This window comes from Ochotona curzoniae, unplaced genomic scaffold (genome assembly GCF_017591425.1).
Source record: "Ochotona curzoniae isolate NIBS_2020 unplaced genomic scaffold, NIBS_Ocur_1.0 contig_2754, whole genome shotgun sequence".
NCBI lineage: Eukaryota > Metazoa > Chordata > Mammalia > Lagomorpha > Ochotonidae > Ochotona > Ochotona curzoniae.
The window spans coordinates 2,323,206-2,341,085 of NW_024465582.1; the positions used below are offsets into that span (position 1 = coordinate 2,323,206).

The 17,880-nt window shown below is 53.8% G+C and overlaps 1 protein-coding gene across 2 annotated transcripts in view; it reads left to right on the forward strand.

The window, feature by feature from the left end:
• The window catches only part of TENT4A (terminal nucleotidyltransferase 4A), a 35,411-nt gene that overhangs the window by 3,506 nt on the left and 14,025 nt on the right, over window positions 1-17,880 (forward strand). For both annotated transcript variants that reach the window (XM_040977389.1, XM_040977390.1), the window contains exons 2-4: window positions 13,197-13,320; window positions 14,844-14,890; window positions 17,270-17,390. In XM_040977389.1, the coding sequence (XP_040833323.1) occupies window positions 13,197-13,320; window positions 14,844-14,890; window positions 17,270-17,390 (292 nt within the window). The remainder of the gene's footprint in view (window positions 1-13,196; window positions 13,321-14,843; window positions 14,891-17,269; window positions 17,391-17,880) is intronic.

The following is a 17,880-nucleotide window of genomic DNA, read 5'->3' on the forward strand; positions in this document are numbered from 1 at the left end:
TGTGCGCAGCTCTTGTTTGTGACTCGACTTTCTGAAGGAATTCTAAAGAAGTGTTGTAAGGCACAACAGTCATACGCCTTACAGGTGAAAGGCAAGTTTGGGTCATAGTTTGCTGGGAGGTCCTTGTTAGTGAATTTGTGCAAGTGGACAGTGGAAGGAAGGGTGACAGTTGTCTGTCTGCTCCACAGTGGTTTCTGGGAAGCCATGCAGTCAGTCCAGCTCTGCAGGGGAGTAGGGCCCTGGAGAAGTGCTGAGCCCTGAGCCTGGCAGGTGCCTGGCACACCTGTGCCTCAACGAGACGGCCAGATCCCTTCCCCACACTTTGGGGGTTGGGGTGGGCTGCACGCTGAGCAGCGGACATTTTCTCTTTAGATTTCTGTGCTGTGCTGGTTTTCTGTTGATGTGTTGCACATCTGCCCACACTCAGAGGTCAGAGCCGCGCTCACCCTTGAGCGGCAGGCTCCGTGAGGCTGGTGTGGGTTAGGGTTAGGGTCCGCTGTGTTCTCAGTTGTGCTCAGGGTCCCCTTCTGAGAACGTTCCCATGCATGGCATAGCATGCATCCCTGCAGGTGTGGGACTCGGGTCCCTGATGCTTGCTGGCTGTCAGTTGGTGACCTGTTGGCTTTAAGAATCCTGATGCTCCTTGGCTTCTGGCCCTTTCCATTGTCACACCACTGCGGGCTGTGAATGTCTGATGATGTAGCTTTCGGGTGGGGAATGCCACGGGCTCCTGTGACTGGGGTGGACTGGCCAGGTAGCATGTGGCAAAGCTTGGTCTCACCAGAGCCTCAGGTTCTGTGTTGGAGTGAAGGCTGGGTGTTGCCTGCTGTGCGGAAGGGCACTGTGTGGCCAGCCGACTCCGCTGGGCAAGTGGATCAAGAGGAGGCCATGGTTTCTCATGTGGCACTGCTTCCCTTGACAAGATGCCTCCCCATCTCAGTGACTCTTGTCCATTGCCGGGTCTGTCATCTGAACTCGGGCACAGTGACCACCAGGCCGAGTGTCTTTCCCTGCCCCTCTCAGATGGACTGTCCTTTAGAACGTCGTCATACGGAAGCTCACAGAAAAGCAGTGTGAATCCGTGAAAGCTGGCTCATTGGCAGGTGCTGTCCCTGAGGTCTCCAGGGTTGGCCAGCCTGGAAAGGGCACCTGAGGAGGGCACTGCAGTCTGTGTCCTGGGCTGAGGCGTGGGCATGCACTCCCCGTAGTAAGGATTCCTTTCCGGAGCATTTGCTCTCTGCCCAGGGGCCAGGAGACTGCTGTGGCTCCAGCCGCCAGCCCGCTCTGGAGGGGCTGTGCACTGAGGACTGGGCTCACGGTGGACTGGCTCCTGTGTCCTGAGCCCGGCAGCCAAGGAGAACGGTGCCTCTGCATGTGTGCCCAACGCCACGCACATCCTGACTGCTAAATGAGTATCGGCAGGGGTCACGGAGAATTTTCTGGTCTTGGAATTGTTAAAAAATTTGATTGCCAACTTGAGTTCAAGTGCAGAAAATTTTAAATCTTGCTGTTTTTCCACTTGCTTTCTTAAAAAGTGGCTAACCAGCTGTAACGCCTTGCAACATAGAAAGGCAAAGGTGGAAAAAAAACCCCTATATTTGAATGACATCCATTTGTGTGTGTGTTTAGCTGCTACAAAAGGAATACCTAACTCTGAAGAATTAGGAAACTTTGGAAACTATGAAGGTGACTCACTCCCCATCCTGGGAGGCCCCTGCTGGGCATCCCTGGAACCTGGTCTCGTGTGCGCATGGCTTGTTGGTGGCAGACACAGGGAGCTGAACTGCGCTGGGGGCAGCCGGTGTGGGTCCCTGCAGAGGGTGGTCTTGCTGAGCTGCAGGTGGACCAGAGGGAGCAGCCCAGCTGTATACTGCCAGGGACTGCCCGGTGAGCAGCCCCCGCCTGTGCTGGTGGGCTGGCACTCTGCATTCAGCCTCCCAGGGACTTCAGACTGGCGTTAATTTCCTAGGCAAGAGCATGTGGGTGTAGAAAATTTCTGGTTTTACACGTGTAAGAGAGATTTCAATTTCAGATCCACATCCCCTTTCTAGAGGCCTGTGGACCCAAAGCCACGGCTCAGGTGCCCTCCGTAGTTGAAGGGAGATAGTTAAGTGGTTCCTCTGCTTGAGTCATTGGCCTGGGAAGCACTCTTGGCTTTGACAGTTCATGGTCAGCTCACATCACACTCCCAGGTCTGGCTTCCACTCCCCTAGCCTCAGTTTCCCGTCCTGTGGAGCAGGGCCAGGGACATCCTCTTCTCAGAGGGTGTTCAATTAGACTTGGACGTACTTTGTGAATTGTCACGTGAGGGATTAAAAGAGCTGCCCCTTCCCCTCTCTCTCCTCAGGAAATTGAAACCAAAAATTAGGTTCTTCCTGTTGCCAGTTGGCTGGGAAAAGTCTTTCTCTTGGTTTTTGAAAATACAGACGAGCCGCTCTCACAGGCCAAGACTTTTCTGTTGGAGTGACTGCTGAAGGCCGATACTGGGACAGTGGGGGCCTGCCGTGCTGCTGCGAGATGCCCTCTCTGCTTCAAGACAGGCCTTGCTGGGTTTTAAAAATTTGAACAGTGCCTTAGCCACATCTTTTTGTGGTTTTTAAGTGAGAAAGTTCTTTTCCTAGAGCCGGAGGGGTGCTCCCAGTGTCCCGGGTCCGGCATGCCTGCCCTGCTGTGTGCAGCTCGCAGGTCCACTTGGCACGCAGGAGTGGAGGCCATGTCGGTTGTGTGTGCTCCTAGCACCTTGTAGCATGGTGTTGTGTGTGTGGTGGGGGCGAGGGCAGGCCCGTGGGGAGAGCAGGCCTGTGCAGTGGAGGACGTCTTTGTGTGTTCTGCCCAGGCGTTCGCCACGAGCGTTGCGTGTGCAGCACTTCCTGGGAATAGTGCAGCTGAGGGCGCGAGCTCTGGCTTCACTTAGGTTTCTGTGTATTTGGACTGGACCAGACTAGCATGACTTTAGCTTGAAATGCATTGCTTGCTTCAGTAACTTGCTAAAATAAATTTAACTGCAACAATAGTCCTGGGAGCTGTGATGCTCAGCAGGTTACTTCTGGGAAAGCTCTAGAAATTGTCCTTCTGCCTGCCCGATGCCAGTCCTCTTCAGGGCCGCTGTTTCAGTAATGTGTGATGCCCAGGAAGGAGTTCATGGTGGGCAGTGGCTTTCTGATGCAGCGTGCGGGCCTGGAGAGATGTCCACTGGTTGGCCTGCTGGCAGCCTTCTCGGTTGCCAGCGGCTTGTGGCTCGTGGCTCACTGTGCGCTGCTCCTTGGGGCCCGGCTCTGTGTGTTTCCTCCTGGAGTTCCCGGAGCATGCCCACAAGGCCGGTAATGTTATTCCTGTATCCTAGACAGAAAACCGAAGCCCGGACAGTCCGACGTGATCTGGCAGGAGATCCTGCGCTTTGCAGTGTCAGGCTGGGGCTGCTGTCTGCGCGCTCTGAGCAGTGTTAGTGAAGGAGACGTGCACAGGACATGGGTGCTGGACCGCTTCTGCAGACCTGATGGGCTGAACTGGAAGGCCTTTAGCTGGTTGTTTCCTCCATGAAGTTCACAATCAGAGGTCATGCAGGAATTCTTCCTGCAAGGAGCCGCTGACAGCCAGCACCAAGGATGCTGCTGGAGCCGGGCTGGAGAACAGGCAGCCCTGTGCTGTCCCGGGGCTCACGGGGGGCTGCAGCCCACACAGCACCCTGGCTGCAGTGTTCTCAGAGGTTGCATCCCGTGGGAAGGAGCAGTGGATGAGCTGTTGACAGTGATGACAGCTGCCTCCCGCCCTGTCGGGGCTTCACCTGCAGCTGCCTTTCAGAAGAGAAAGTTTAACCCTTAGCAGTTGTGAGCCTGCTATCCACAGTGCACTAAGGCACGCCTGTTTGGCTCACCACAGCTTCCCCCAGAGGGAGCTGGAGCTTTGGGTCATGCCAGAGGCAAGAACTTGGGTAACTGGCAGAGATGCGAGCCTGTGCCAGCAAGGGGGGCTGCCAAGACCACATGTTAGAGAATGGCACCTGTAAGAAGTGCCCAGTGGGTGAAGGCTGCCTTGAAAGGACGTTCAGCTAGAGAAGCAGCACGGCAGTGACCAGGGGTTCCTGGGGCAGGGTGCTGTGGGCAGGCTGCAGCTCAGCCATCCTCTAGCCCATGTTTTAACCCCTGGGATGGGCAGTGGTCCACAGTCAGGGTAACAGGAAGGAAACTGGCTTGTGCTGTGTTCCAGTTCCTGGGTCCGCAGAATGTCTGGCTTCCTGGAAGAGCTTGCAGATGCTGCCGTGAGGTCAACCCTGGACTGTCCAGGCCGTGCACAACCTGGTTGCCAGACGTGGGCTGCCAGCGCCCCCAAGAAACGCCTGAGTAGCTTCTCCAAAGGCAGAGAGCGGGGCCTGATGCTCTCCTGTGAGGAGTGGGGGCAGAGGTGCCAGGCTGCCGGGCCACCGTGCCTTCACAGCTCCAGCTCCAAGATGGTCAGTGTTTCTGAGAGTGTGTCGTCCTCATATAAGAGTGATGACGTTCTGAAACTGCTCCATGTTGGTTTTAAAGTCAGTCACTCCTACCACCCAGAGATAAGCAGTGTGCCACTGCTGTGCCATGGCAAAAGGCTCTTGGAGCCCACATGCCCACACGGTCAGCAGAAACCCTCCTGATAGCATTCACAGTGGCCTTGGGTGAGGTTTGTTAAATTACTAATTTTGCTTGAAAATGAGAGATGTTTAACTTTGATAGAAATACTGGTTTCTGATGGATTGCTGAAACCAAGAGCGTGACGTGAGAGTTTTTAGAGCACCCGAGTGCGCGTTTGAGTGAAGCATCGTCATCCCTCGTGGTCGGCGCTGTGATGTCTGCGTGGCGTGAGGACTGGTTAGTATCGTCATTTTGTTCAGTTGTTGTGATTGCTCGTGTCTCTTAAGCCGTCCTGTGTGTGGCTTCATTCACTCCTCAGAACGAGGCGTGGACGAGGCATGGACGCCGCAGTCCCTCAGACAGGAAGGTACCTCGTTCTGAGGATGAATGGAGGCACCATGTACAGCAAGGTGCTTGGTTGGAAGTGGGAGGGCCACATGGGATGCCAGTGCCACAGGCTGCAGCTTTACTCATTGTGTGACGACAAGTTACCTTACCTGGTTCATCATCCTAATTCACTACGATGATGGCACATCATAGTGAAATGCGTGCGTGTAAGAGATTGTGTTACTAAAAAAATAGATACCTTCTAAGAGCAGGCGTACAATCTCTGCCCCTCTCTGGCCATCCCTCGCCTGTCCTGTCCATCCCTCGCCTGTCCTGTCCATTCCTCGCCTGTCCTGTCCACACACCACCAGAAGTTCTTCCTCGTACTGTGTGACTGCCTGTCTGCTCACTTACCTCCTTGCTTGCTTGCTTTTTAAAGACATTTCTTTATTTTGATTGGAAAGTCAGATATACAGAGAAGAGGAGAGACAGAGGAAGAACTTCCATCTGCCAATTCACTCCCCAAGCAGCTGCAATGGCCGGAGCTTCTTCCGGGCCTGCCATGTGGGTGCAGGGTCCCAAGGCTTTGGGCCGTCCTCGACTGCCCTCCCAGGCCGCAGGCAGGGAGCTGGATGGGGAGTGGGCCTCTGCTGGTTTGGAATCCCGGTGTGTGCAGGGCGAGGACGTTAGCCACTGGGTTTCCGTGGGACCCCTGTGCTTGTTCTTAACCCTTCTCTCTCCCGGGGCCTCTCCCAGCCTGGGCTGCAGAGTGTGGCCCTCTGTACCTCTGGCCCTTTTTTTGGAGCCCAGATGGTGGCGAGCAGAGGCTTTCAGTGGTGCCAGGACAGTGCTCCCCTGCTGGGCGTGGATTCTGCTGACTGAAATCCCTGGGCTTCCTGAGCTCTTTGGTCATGTCTTTGATGCTCTTGGTTTGCTGCGGTTTCTGGTCTGTTCTGTTGTCACTGTGAGGGGTGTTGGGTGGAGGACTTAGCTTTGGGTTTAGCTCGGGTGGTGCTGACTTCTGCTGGGCTCCTGCCCACTTGGGGGGCTGTTCCCTTTTTCCTTCTGTCTGAATGGTGTTCCCCTGTCCTTTGCTGGGCAGCTGCCCAGCCCACCCCATGCAGCTGGAGCTGAGGGTGTCTGCAGAGTGGTGTTTGGGTTCATTCTGGTGGCTGTGGCTGCCTCTCCTGGAGCAGCCAGCCTCCTGGGATGACCTCAGAGGGTATCAGAACTGCGCCTGCCCGTGGCGGCTGTGCAGGAACCGCCCCTTTCACCTCTCTGTTGCCTTCAGTTCTGTCTTCTCTCTCTCTCTCTTTTTTTTTCCCTGTAATTTTTGATAATTTCTTTGGCTCTTGTCTTTTAGCTTTGCTTCCACCACCTGAGGGGGCGCTGTGGATTGAGAGGGTTGCAGCTCAGCTACTGCAACTGCTCCACCTGGCTCAGGCTGCATGTGCGGCCAAGGAAGGGCTTTCTGAGGCACCGCGGGCGGGGGTGGGGTGGCTGCGGCGTTTCTCAGGCTCGTGGTGAGGTGCGTCAGCTGGATGAGCGCGCAGGAGCCAGCTGATCTGACAGCATCACCAGAGCGTCTTAGTGGGTTGTCTCACTAGGTCTGATGGTAGTGGCCTCCGAGTCCCCCTGAACACAGCCACCTGGCGGCCGTTCCGTGAGAGCTGCTGTGGTACAGAGCCTGGTGGGGAGGCTGCTGCCTGGAGCGCCTCTGTCCTCATAGAATCCCCTGCTGTCCTTCAGTTTTCCACATCCACAGAAGTTTCTGGAATTGTAACTTCCTAAACTTGCCACCCCAGAAGCTTAGAGCCAAAAGGCCTGTGGCCTTGCTGGACAAGGACCAGGCACAGTCCTGGGGCGCCTGGGGGGCAGGGCATCCTGGTCAGGACCTCTAGAATCTGGGGGGCTGAGCCTGAGCCAGAGCCCCTGAAGGCCAGGGCAGGCGGTTTCTTCAGAAGACTTGGGGAGACAAGCCCTATTTCTGCTCTCCGGCCTTTGTGGGTAAGGCCCCGGGAGCAGGAAGGCCAAAGTGAGGGCATTTTGTTAAGATTGTGGAAGTGGTCATGTTCTCAAGAAAATCTGGAAAGTGCAGAAATCAAAGTTCCTAAGATGTTGCTGTTGTTAAGGTTTGAACATTTTTCTTTCCATGACTTTAGTGCTGCTCTATTTACAAATGTAGTACTATGTGTTTGGTTACCTGTGATTCTAGATGAGCATTTCCTCCTAAAAAGCTTCTTTCAACTGTTTAAAGTGTTGTATAGATGGACATGATTTCCCCAGCGACAGGGGAGTGCTGTTTATGACTTCTGTGAAAGGCCCGGCTGGCTCTGTCGGGCCACTGCCTCAGCATGGCCCCTGTCCAGCTCGTTAGCCTCAAGCTGTCCCGGCTCTGGACCTGGAGCGCCTTCCCATTTGTGTCTAACAGATTCTTTTTACGTTTGTGAATTAGGGAAAGTGTTTGATGGTGTAGGTGGTGAGGAGCCCCGGAATTAGTGGTTCTGGATGCTGGCTCTCGTTGCGTGCTGTTGACGCAGACATGATGCGGTCATCTTCTGTGTTGTGAGGGCCTTAGAAAGGTGACAGGTGCTCCACACAGTGTGAATGGCTCCCTCACTGCCCGCTGAGTGCTGGGTTGATTGCGTCCTGGCCGGACCCCACCGTAGTCCCCTCTGCGCTACCGTAGCTACGGGTGCTTTCTGCTCTAGCAGGGGTTCCCAAGTTCAGTGCCACAACTTAGTACAAGCTTCTACAGCCTAAGCTCTTGTTTTCTGATCTGTGGGAGAAGCCTGTGTGTCCTGGCCTGCACGGGGCCTCTCTGAGGAGCCCTCGGCCCTCGGCTGCTCTGCTCAGTGGACTGATTGCCTGAGGGAGCTGGGAGTGGAGTGTGTAGATCGGAGCTGCCACATAGATTTGATCTGAAAGCTGCAGTCCTTCTGTTTGGGCTGTTTGTGATCACTGGTTGGTCTTGTACTTACCCAGAGAGTAAGCAGCACCTGCTGGCTTAGCAGCTCCAGCTGCGGGGTGTGCACTGCCTTCTGGGGCTCGGTGTGTAGGCCCAGCCTCTAGCACTTGCTCCCCAGCTTGCTGCACCTCCATTCATGTTTGGACCCTGCCCATGGGTGTGGGTACTGAGACAGGCTCCGATGGCAGCTCCAGGGTGCTCCAGAGCCATTAAAGGCTCTCATAGTTTCCAGGTTTTTCCTAATCCCTCTTTGAAATCCTGATTCAGGGTTTTCTAATTTGTGCACAGAAATTAGCTGCCTTTTAATGTAGGTAAAAATGAGTTATAATTAGCTCATTAACTGCCGTTATCAAATGGGTGCTGTCTAGATTCACACGTCCCTCAGCCCTGCTGCCCCCTGGCGTTGGGCCTTCCACTTGCTCGGCTCCCTCCCTTCTGTTCCTCCTGCCTTTCCCTTCCTGGCCCCTTCCTGGCCCCCTTCTCTCTCCTCCCATCGACTCCTCTGCTTCCTTTCTTAAAGATTTCCTTGCTTATTTGAAAGTCAGAGCTGCATGGTGGGAGAGACAGATCCTCCCTACGTGGCCACAGCGACCAGGGCTGAGCCAGCTTGAAACCTGCAGTTTCTGCCCCAGCTGTCTCCCACTGGGCGGGAGCGCAGTAACTTGGGCTGTTTCCCTGCTTTTCTCAGGCCTTTAGAGGGGAGTTGGATTGGAAGTGAAACATCCCGAGACTGACCAGGATCCATAGGGGAGGCTGGTGTAACAGGTGGCAACTTTGCTATACCACAACACTGGCACCTGTGCCCATTCTTCACCTTGGAAAGAGAGATGCCAACAGAGACCCAGCCTGTTTAATGCAGTGGTTTTTGTTTTACTGTTGGTGCATCAGAGTGTGACACAGTCGATGAAGTTGCAGTAATTAATGCCACATGTTTTCACTGAGACGTGGTTTTTTGGCAAAAGATGCAGAAAGTGAACATTGTGGAGAAAGGGTGAGACACCGCTAACGTGGGGTTTCATGGTTGACGGGGCCTTCCGGCATCTTCCGTGGCAGTTGATGCCGTGTGGGGAAGCCTGGGGGCGGGTGTGTAGGACACGGGTGGCTTTGTCCTTGCTATTCGGAAGTGGCCAGGATCACGAGGGGGTGTTAAAGGTAACTAAGGCATGCAGTAGTGGGCAGAGCTGGACGCAGTCAGCTGTGGGGAGCGCTGGCAGCAGTGGGCCCTGGTGGTCACAGCTCCTCCTGTGGAGTGGGTTACATTCTGGCCACCAGTTCGGGGGCCCCTGTTCTGGCATTCCTTTTCATTAGAACACACTGAATGAAATCAGCCTCAGCCTTCACATTGCTTGGGAGAAGCTGCTGGATTGAAAATCAAGGGAACTCCTATGTGCCCCCTGCTCAGGCTGGTAAGACCCACCCTTGGGTGTGTTTCTTGTGCCTCTCTTGTGGTCAGTCACTCCTGGGTAGTCCTGGCCTCCGGGCTGTGGCTGCTGCCACTGCACTCTTGCTTCTCAGAGATGAGTGCCCGGAAGTGCCATGCCGCGCGAGCCTGGCCGCCATCCTGCCAGGTGGCTGAGGCTGCCCGGGAGGTGCGGGGCCGGAGTGGGCTGCGCCTTGAAGACCGAGCCTCCTTCCTTGGCTTTGGACACGGGTGAGAGCTGTGCAGTGCTGTGTGCAGTTTGCTGCTGCAGCTGTGCGCTGCGCTCGTCACTGGCGTGCTTGCATCCTTGGTCCTCGGTTGTTCTGACTGTAGCCAGGGAGCCAGCGGCATCCACCAGGCGCTGAGACATTGACGGTCATGTTGGTGCTGCCAGCAGAAGTCTGGGAATTTGCTAAAAGTGGAGAAGTTAGCTGTCTCTGCAGTCGGGGGTGAGGAGAGTTTGAATTCTTAAAGGTAGTGATTGTGATGAGAGCTTTTGTTTCCCAATGAACCTTTATCCCTAAACTTTTACTTTTAAAAAGTATACTAGAAAAAGATTCAGAATCCCATTCCCTGGCCATTTTGAGATTAGAAATTCAAATTCACCAGCAGCCCCGGAGGGGGAGTCGTTGCAGGTCGTTTCCAGTTCTCCCATGCTGCGTGGGGTGGAGGTGGCCCTGACACTGAGGTGCGTCTGCCCTGGTGGGCCAGCTGCTTTGCTGTGCCTCACCCTCCTTCCCACAGACAAGCTGTCTTAGGTGCCATCTTTGCAGCCCCCGAGGCTGGCAGGGCTCCTGGCTGCCTTGGCGGGAAGGACAGGCTGATGTGGGAACCGCCTCTACAAAGCCAGAGAGCTCTCCCCTAGCTGTGGCCCCGTGGGCCTCTATTCGTCGGCCCTCTCCCGAGCCCCCTCCCCACTCCCAGCTGGACTGGCTGCTGACAGCACAGCAGTGACTGAGTAGCCTGGTGTCCTGGTCGTCCTTTTTTGTTTTGGGGAACTTACTCGCTGAGTGTTTATCTGTAGCGTGGGCATCTGCCATGGAGTGGATGTAACATTTCTCAAGAGTTTCTTTCTTTAAAGGGCAGGATGGTAGAGATATCTTCCATCTGCTGGCTCACTCCAGATAACTGTAGCAGCCAAGGCCTGGCCAGGCTGAAGCCGGGAGCCAGGAAGCAGGTCTGTGTTCGCCCTGTGGATGTCAGGGACCCAGAGGGTCCATCCTCTGTTGCCTCCCAGGGTGCACGTTAGAGGAAGCTGGATTGGAGTAGCCAGGACTGGAAATGGCGGCCTGACATGCGAGGCACATTTCCCAAGCATCAGTTGAACCCATGTCCGTAGCACCTGCCCCAGAATGATGCTGTTGGACTGATTCAGCAGCGACAAGGCCTGAAGTATCAGCAGAATGAATTTGATTGGTTCCATCCTCAGATTGATGCCTCTTGTGAGCAGGCGCTATTCCAGGCTCTGGAGATGGGGCAGTGAACTGCTGCGCTGCCTCTCCCTGGGCACAGAGCAACTCCTGAGGGCTCCAGAGAAGGTGCCAGGCCAGGAACGGTTCTCTGCTGCAGACATGGGGTGGGGAGGCAGTGACACCAGCAGTTTCCATAGTTTGTGCTCCAACCTCGTTCCCTGTCCCCACCCTTTACCCTTGGAGGAGAGTTGCACAGATTGGACAGTGGTGGGAGGCTTGTCGTGTGCAGCTGTCAGGCAGTGATGGCAGTTGGACTCTGCAAGTCCCTCTGAGCTGTCACCCCTTGATGGGCTGTTAGGGACCCCTGTGGTGCTGTGGCTGTGCAGCGCAAACAACAGATGAAACTCAGCACAGGTGTGACCTGGTTGTGTGTATCTTGTGCAGGCTGTGGGCAGTGCGTCCTCCATGGGCTGCTTCTCTTCTGGAACCTGAGGTGGGGCTGGCATTTGGGGGGCATGCAGGCACACGAGGTCCGGAGGACATGGTGTTTACTATTGTAAGAAGCCAGCCGACAGCCGTGAGGTGTACTCGGCAGGGAGAGTCAGGGCTGACATTCTGGTAGACTGGCTGTCCTGTATACTGGTGCTGTCATGCCTTCAGGCTGGGGGTTGTCCCTGGAGTTTTAGCATACGGGCTTGGGTGTTCTCTCTTGAGTTTGGGCCAGGTGCTTGACCGCACTTACCCTACATCCTTATCTCAGTGCATCTGCAAATCTTTGTGCTGCTGTCCTTGTCCTTGGAGCAAGACCCCAGGGTGCAGGAGAGAGCACTGGTGTGGCCGTGATGGAGCAGACAGCTGACTCTTCCCCAGTTGTGCTGAGGGGAGGTGGGGACCGTCTCTGTGACCTGTCATGGTGAGCGGTGGAGGCGGGGGGGGGGGTGGTCCTCTACGCACTTCTTGTGTGAAGTCGGTCGCCCACGGCTCTTCTCTGCTGTGGACATTAAGCTCCTAGCATTGCTGACGGTGGGAAGTGTTTGGTAACCAGTTAGACTGTCAGTGACCTGCCGAGCTGGTAGGGAGATTGCTAAATGCATTGTATGTGGTCTGTGTTGAAAAGATATATGCTTTACTTAAAAAACATTGGCACTTTGATGGTTTTGGAAAAATGACTTCATTTTAATTCATGCCATTATACTTTTGTGAATTTATCAAAAAGCAGTTTGTGAATGAGTGAATCAGAAAAGTAAGGTGAACCTTATTATTTTTAAAAAGTAACTGTAATGCACTTAGTGGATCCTGGCACTGCAGGTGCTGTCTGAGGGTGGCTGTTGGGTGTGTGTGCCTGTCGTAGCCTTGGCTAGCCTGTAAACCCGAGCAGTGTTTACAGCAGTTTCTCCGGAGTGGAGGCTGCAGCAAGAGGAGGTTGAAGAAAGAGCAACGGCAACAACACCAACAAACCCTAACAGTTCGTTAAGAGGTGTTGGTTGCTGTTCGTTGTGTCCACTGGTTTCTGGCTGTTGGGCTAACCACAGTGTATTTGTGTCTTTGTTTTATTAATCAGTCTTGGAATGGAGGTAGGTATATATGGTTTGTTAGAATTGATTAGGTTGGACTGCTTGCCTCAATTCCCCATCGCTAATGAATCCCTTCGAGCAAATCCCTACGAGGCAGCTGTGCATTTTTCCTGCTGTGTGCAGCCCGGGTCCTGAGCCCTAACCTAACCAGCACGGGCTCCTGACCTGGTCACAGGGCTGGCTTGTCCAAGACACAGTGGTGGTGGAGCGGTGCCTGTGAAGTGGAGGGGAAGAGCAGCAGTTGAGAACTGCAGCCTGCAGGCTCAGGAGGAGGCGCGTGTGCTCCGACCCGCAGGTGTTGGAAGCTGAGCAGTGAGCTGGCTGGAGCTGCTTCCTGCGGGAGTGCTGCTAGCCTGTGCGGAGGCTCGGACTTACTGCTGTGGAGCCAGCAGCCACGAGCAGGTGGCATTGAGACTCTGGGTGTGTCATTATCTTGTCTGTCATGTCCCGCAACACCCCTCATGCAGTCTCGGGCACCCCAGGAGGCACTGGCAGGTGATGGAGCACAGCAGAGTGGGGGGCTTCAGTAATCCTTCTGGGCTGTATCTTCTGGAACAGACTTCCTTCTCTCAGGGATGGAAAACCTGGAATTCTCTCATTTTCCCAATGTGAAGTCATTGGAATGATTCCTTTGTGTAAGAGCAGTTGTGAATGTATTGATAATTGGTATTGACAAATTTCACTGCTGTCAGTCTGTGGAGATGAGTCCTGCTGTGTGGCTTTGCTCACTACCAGGTTTTCACTTTGTGACATACTTTGCCAAAAGCAGCTGAGACAGTGGCTTCTGAGTGGCCAAAAAGGACTTAGTGTCAGGCTGCTGTAATAACGGGTGGAAAGTGGGTTTTGGGTGGATGCTAACACAAGTCTGTTTTCTCTTCTGCCCACTAGACTTCATGAGGAAATCATTGACTTTTATAACTTCATGTCCCCTTGTCCTGAAGAAGCAGCCATGAGAAGGGAGGTGGTGAAGCGGATCGAGACTGTGGTGAAGGATCTCTGGCCGACAGCTGAAGTGGGTGTCTCCTCTGCTGTGTCCCCCACCGAAGTAAACGGAGACCCCTGTGATTTTCCTGTCAGTGGGTCTGCCCAGACCTGTGTCTCACTGACCCGGCCTGGTCCGGTGCTGCCAGTGTTACCTGGGAGCTTGCTGGAAATGTGTTAGCGCTCTTTGGTTCGGTTCTTCCAGCTACTGTGCTTAACACGCTGACACGCTCACACGTGGGCAGCACTCACTTAGCATGCTGACACGCTCACACATGGGCAGCATTGCATTTAACACGCTGACACGCTCACACGTGGGCAGCATTGCACTTAACACGCTGACACGCTCACACGTGGGCGGCATTCACTTAACATGCTGACACACTGACACGTGGGCAGCATTGCACTTAACACGCTGACACGTGGGCAGCATTGCACTTAACACGCTGACACGCTCACACGTGGGCAGCATTGCACTTAACACGCTGACACGCTCACACGTGGGCAGTATTGCACTTAACATGCTGACACGCTCACACGTGGGCAGTATTGCATTTAACACGCTGACACGCTCACACGTGGGCAGCACTCACTTAGCATGCTGACACATGAGCAGTGTCTGTGCTTAACATGCTGACATGCACATCAGAACTGTTGGTCAAACTGGAATGTATTTTTTAGAATAGTGTGATAATTTGTTTTAAATTCCCCTTGTGTTTGAAATTCTGTCCCTATTCTGAGCCTCTTAGTGCGCACACCCAGACGACGCAGGGTCTTTGTAATACTCATTGTTCACAGTGAGGGCGCGGCTGTCTACAGCGTGAATGTGTTTGATGATTTGTTCGCCTTCCCAGGGTGGCTGAGGCACGCTGGTGCTGGTGGCACCTGGCTGCCGAGGGGCAAGGACAGCCCACTCGGTTTCCCTTTTGTAACTTCAGTTTCTGAGGTGGGACCCTGAAGCCTTAGCTGAGAGTTTGAGAAATGTTGCCTGAGTTTGGAATTGGCCCTGGAATGGCCTCGTTTGCAGTAGGTAGAGGTGAAGGCAACAATCCTTCAGCTTATAATTGAGATTTTTGTTTCGTTAGGTTTTATTTATTTATTTTTATTGGAAAGGCAGATTTACACCGAGGAGAGACAGAGAGGAAGCTCTTCCATTCACTGCTTCACAAAGGCTGGAGCTGAGCCGATTTGAAGCCAGGAGCAAAGAGCTTCTTCCAGGTCCTCCCACGTGGGTGCAGGGTCCCAAGGCCTTGGGCCGTCCTCCACTGCTTTCCCAGGCCACAAGCAGGGAGCTGGATGGGAAGGAACAGCAAGGACATGAACTGGCGCCCTTATGGGATCCTGGTGTGTGCAAGGCAATGACTTTAGCCACTAGGCTACCATATCGGGCCCCCTTTTTTAGGCTGGGTCTTTAAATTTGGAAGGTTTTCTGGTTCTTGTTGGGTAGTTGTTTTCTGCCTGACCCTCTTCCTGCAGCGTCTCCGTTGGGGCCTAAGCTTAGTAAGAGATGATGGGAAGGTGGGCGGGTGCTAAGGTGTGCCCTCTTTCTTTCAGGTGCAGATATTTGGCAGCTTTAGCACAGGTCTTTACCTTCCGACCAGGTGAGTACCAGCCTGTGTCTCCTGGGCCAGTGTCTGTGCTGACGGAGGGTGAGGAGTGTGTGGGCACCCTGGGGGTCTGAGACAGATTCTCTGTAATCAAGCCCCAAACCGGGAGTGCCGGCTAAAGAAGATGGGGAGTACAGAGGGAAAATGGGCAGAAGGCTCATTTAATGTAATGCAATGATAATGACTTGATTGCTTTGAATTTTTCTTTTTACCCTTAATTTGTTGGGGAACAAACCTATAGAAACGGGAGGGAGGTGAGCAGACACACGCTGCATTCTGAGGGAATGTTGCTTTGGCTCGTGGTCAGGCTGGACGGGCCAGGCTTGAGGACCACTCTGCTGAGGGGATCCTAACTGCATCATGATGGCTTAGCGCAGAACAGGAAAAGGGGGCCAGACTCTGTTCCTTACTTTTTTTTTTTTATTTGAAAGAGGTCTTCCAGTTGCTGGTGTACTCCCCAAATGCCCACCGCACCCGGGCCAGGGCTAGAACCGAAGCTGCCGTCTGTGTGCTGGGCTTCCCGAGTGAAGCCGTTGAGGCTGACTTGCAGGGAGCGCATTAGCAGGAAGCTGCAGTTTGAAGTGGAGCCAGGACTGCAGTTGGTGTGCTGGGCTGGAGACTGCAAGCCCTCCCTGCGAGGCCCTGGGCTCCGCTTCATAGGCAGCTGCTCCATCCCCCGGGAGGCAGTGAGCTCTTTAAAAAAAAGATTTATTTTTATTAGAAAGGCAGATGTACAGAGAGAAAGAGAGCTAGAGAATGATCTTCTGTCCCCTGATTCACTCCCAAGTACCACAGTGGCCGAGGCTGAGCTGATCTGTAGCCAGGAGCCAGGAATTTCCTCTGGGTCTCCCATGTGGATGCAGGGTCCCAAGGCTTTGGGCTGTTCCTCAACTGCTTTCCTAGGCCACAAGCAGGGAGCCGGATGGGAAGTGGGGTCAGCAGGACACGAAACGGCATGTGCAAGGTGAGGATTTAGCCACTAGGCTGCTGCCCTGGTCCTAGTCAGTGACCTCTTCAAGGCCCCACTCCTCGACACGCTGGTGTTAAGTGTCAAGGGTTGTTGTTGTTTCTTTAGATTTACTTATTTATTTGCAATGCAGAGTGATAGAGAAGGCAAGACCGAAGTCTTCTGTCTTCTGGTTCACTTTCTGCACAACATCCCGGCTAGGCCAGGCCAAAGCTAAGAGAGAGAGGCTCTGGGAGGCCCTCCCTGTGAAGGCAGGGAGTCCACGTGCTTGGTCTATCGTCTGCCGTCTGCGAGGAACGTTAGGAAGCTGGTTTGGAAGTGCTGAGTAGTTGGGCCATGAATCGGCACGGTGATGTGGTTTGGGAGCATCCTAAGTGGCCATTTAATTTGCTGTGCTACAATGCTCACCCTAGTCAGATTCTTTTTTTTCCTTAATTAAAGATTTATTTATTTTTATTGGAAAGTCAGCTATACAGAGAGGAAGAGAGACAGAGAGAAAATCTTCCACCTGATGTTTCACTCCCCAAGTGGCCACAATGGCTGGAGCTGAGCTGAGCTGAGCTGATGCCAGGAGCCTCCTCCAGGTCTCCCACGGGTGCAGGGCCCCGAGGCTTTGGGCCGTCCCTGACTGCTTTCCAAGGCTACAAGCAGGGAGCTGGATGGGAAGCGGGGCCTCCAGGACACAAACTGGTGCCCGTATGGGATCCTGGGCACGTGCTAGGTGAGGAGTTGAGTCACTAGGCTACCTTGCAGGGCCCTCAACAGTCAGGTTTCAACATGGCTTTGGGAGAGGACCAAACTATAGTGAGGTCTGCAGGGGTAAACGAAGTGGACAGTGTTCTGCTAAGAGTTTTGATAACTGATCAACTTTGAAAGTTGAGCAGTTGATCCTATGTTTTACTTTATGTTTTACTCTTATGTTTTCAAATCAAATTGTATTTAAATATATTTTATAAGAACCTTATATGATAGAAACATGGCAAGAAAATTTGTGTTCTAAAATTGTTTTCTTGTTGAGGATTCTGATACCTATTGGTTGTGTGTATGCACCATTTCTTTGAAAGTTTTTTTCCGTTACCCCACTACTAACCTGCCTTTGGAGCTGGAAGAAGTCGCGTTAGGATTTGAGGCTTGGTTGGCAGCTCACTGGGAAGCTCAGCAGCGTCAGCTAGTTGTGGGGTCTCTGGGGGCAGGAGAGGTGTTCTGGAGGGCAGCCGTGTTCGCCTTCACCCCTTGGTCACCCCGCGCTGCGCTCCTCTTGGATGACAGACGTTCACCAGCTGCTTTTCTCTCTTGGGTTGTAGGCTTTGTGGGACCAAGTCTCGCTTCTTGAAGGGGAGGCAGAGGCAGTGTGTCGGAGCGGGGTGCACACCGCCTGGCTGACTTGCCTTTTTTTTTTTGCCTAGTGACATCGATCTGGTGGTGTTTGGAAAGTGGGAGCGTCCTCCTTTACAGCTGTTGGAACAGGCCCTGCGAAAGCACAATGTAGCGGAGCCGTGTTCTATCAAGGTCCTTGACAAAGCCACAGTAAGTTCTGTCCTGTGAGGAGCCCCTGGCGCCAGTGGCTGCCTACCTGGCTGCTGTGATGGGCTCACGCTGTTTATAGCAGTTAGTTATATGATGGGGGCCTGACCACGCCTGTGCAGATGCTGCTACTTGTGGCATGAATGTGGGATTATATTTTTGCTTTATTGTAATGATGATCAGCGGAGAGTGTGTTTAGTGACTGTCTAAACTGTTGGAACACGTGGGATCATCCAGTTGTGTTGGCACTAAGCTGGGTGAGTCTGTGCTCATGTTAGGGTAAGTGGAGCACACTGGGGCATTGTGCAGTGTCACACCCTGGTGTTTGTGACGTAAGATTGCCGTGTGTTGAGTCTGGTTCCTTCCAGGACCGAGCTGGTGTCTGCATCGGCCCGGTCCGGGGCGCTGGGTGCGGGATGGCTTCTGCAGTGCAGTCGCTGGCTGGAGGAGTCTCGGATCACTTGCCTACTGTATGAGAGTTACAGCTCACTCT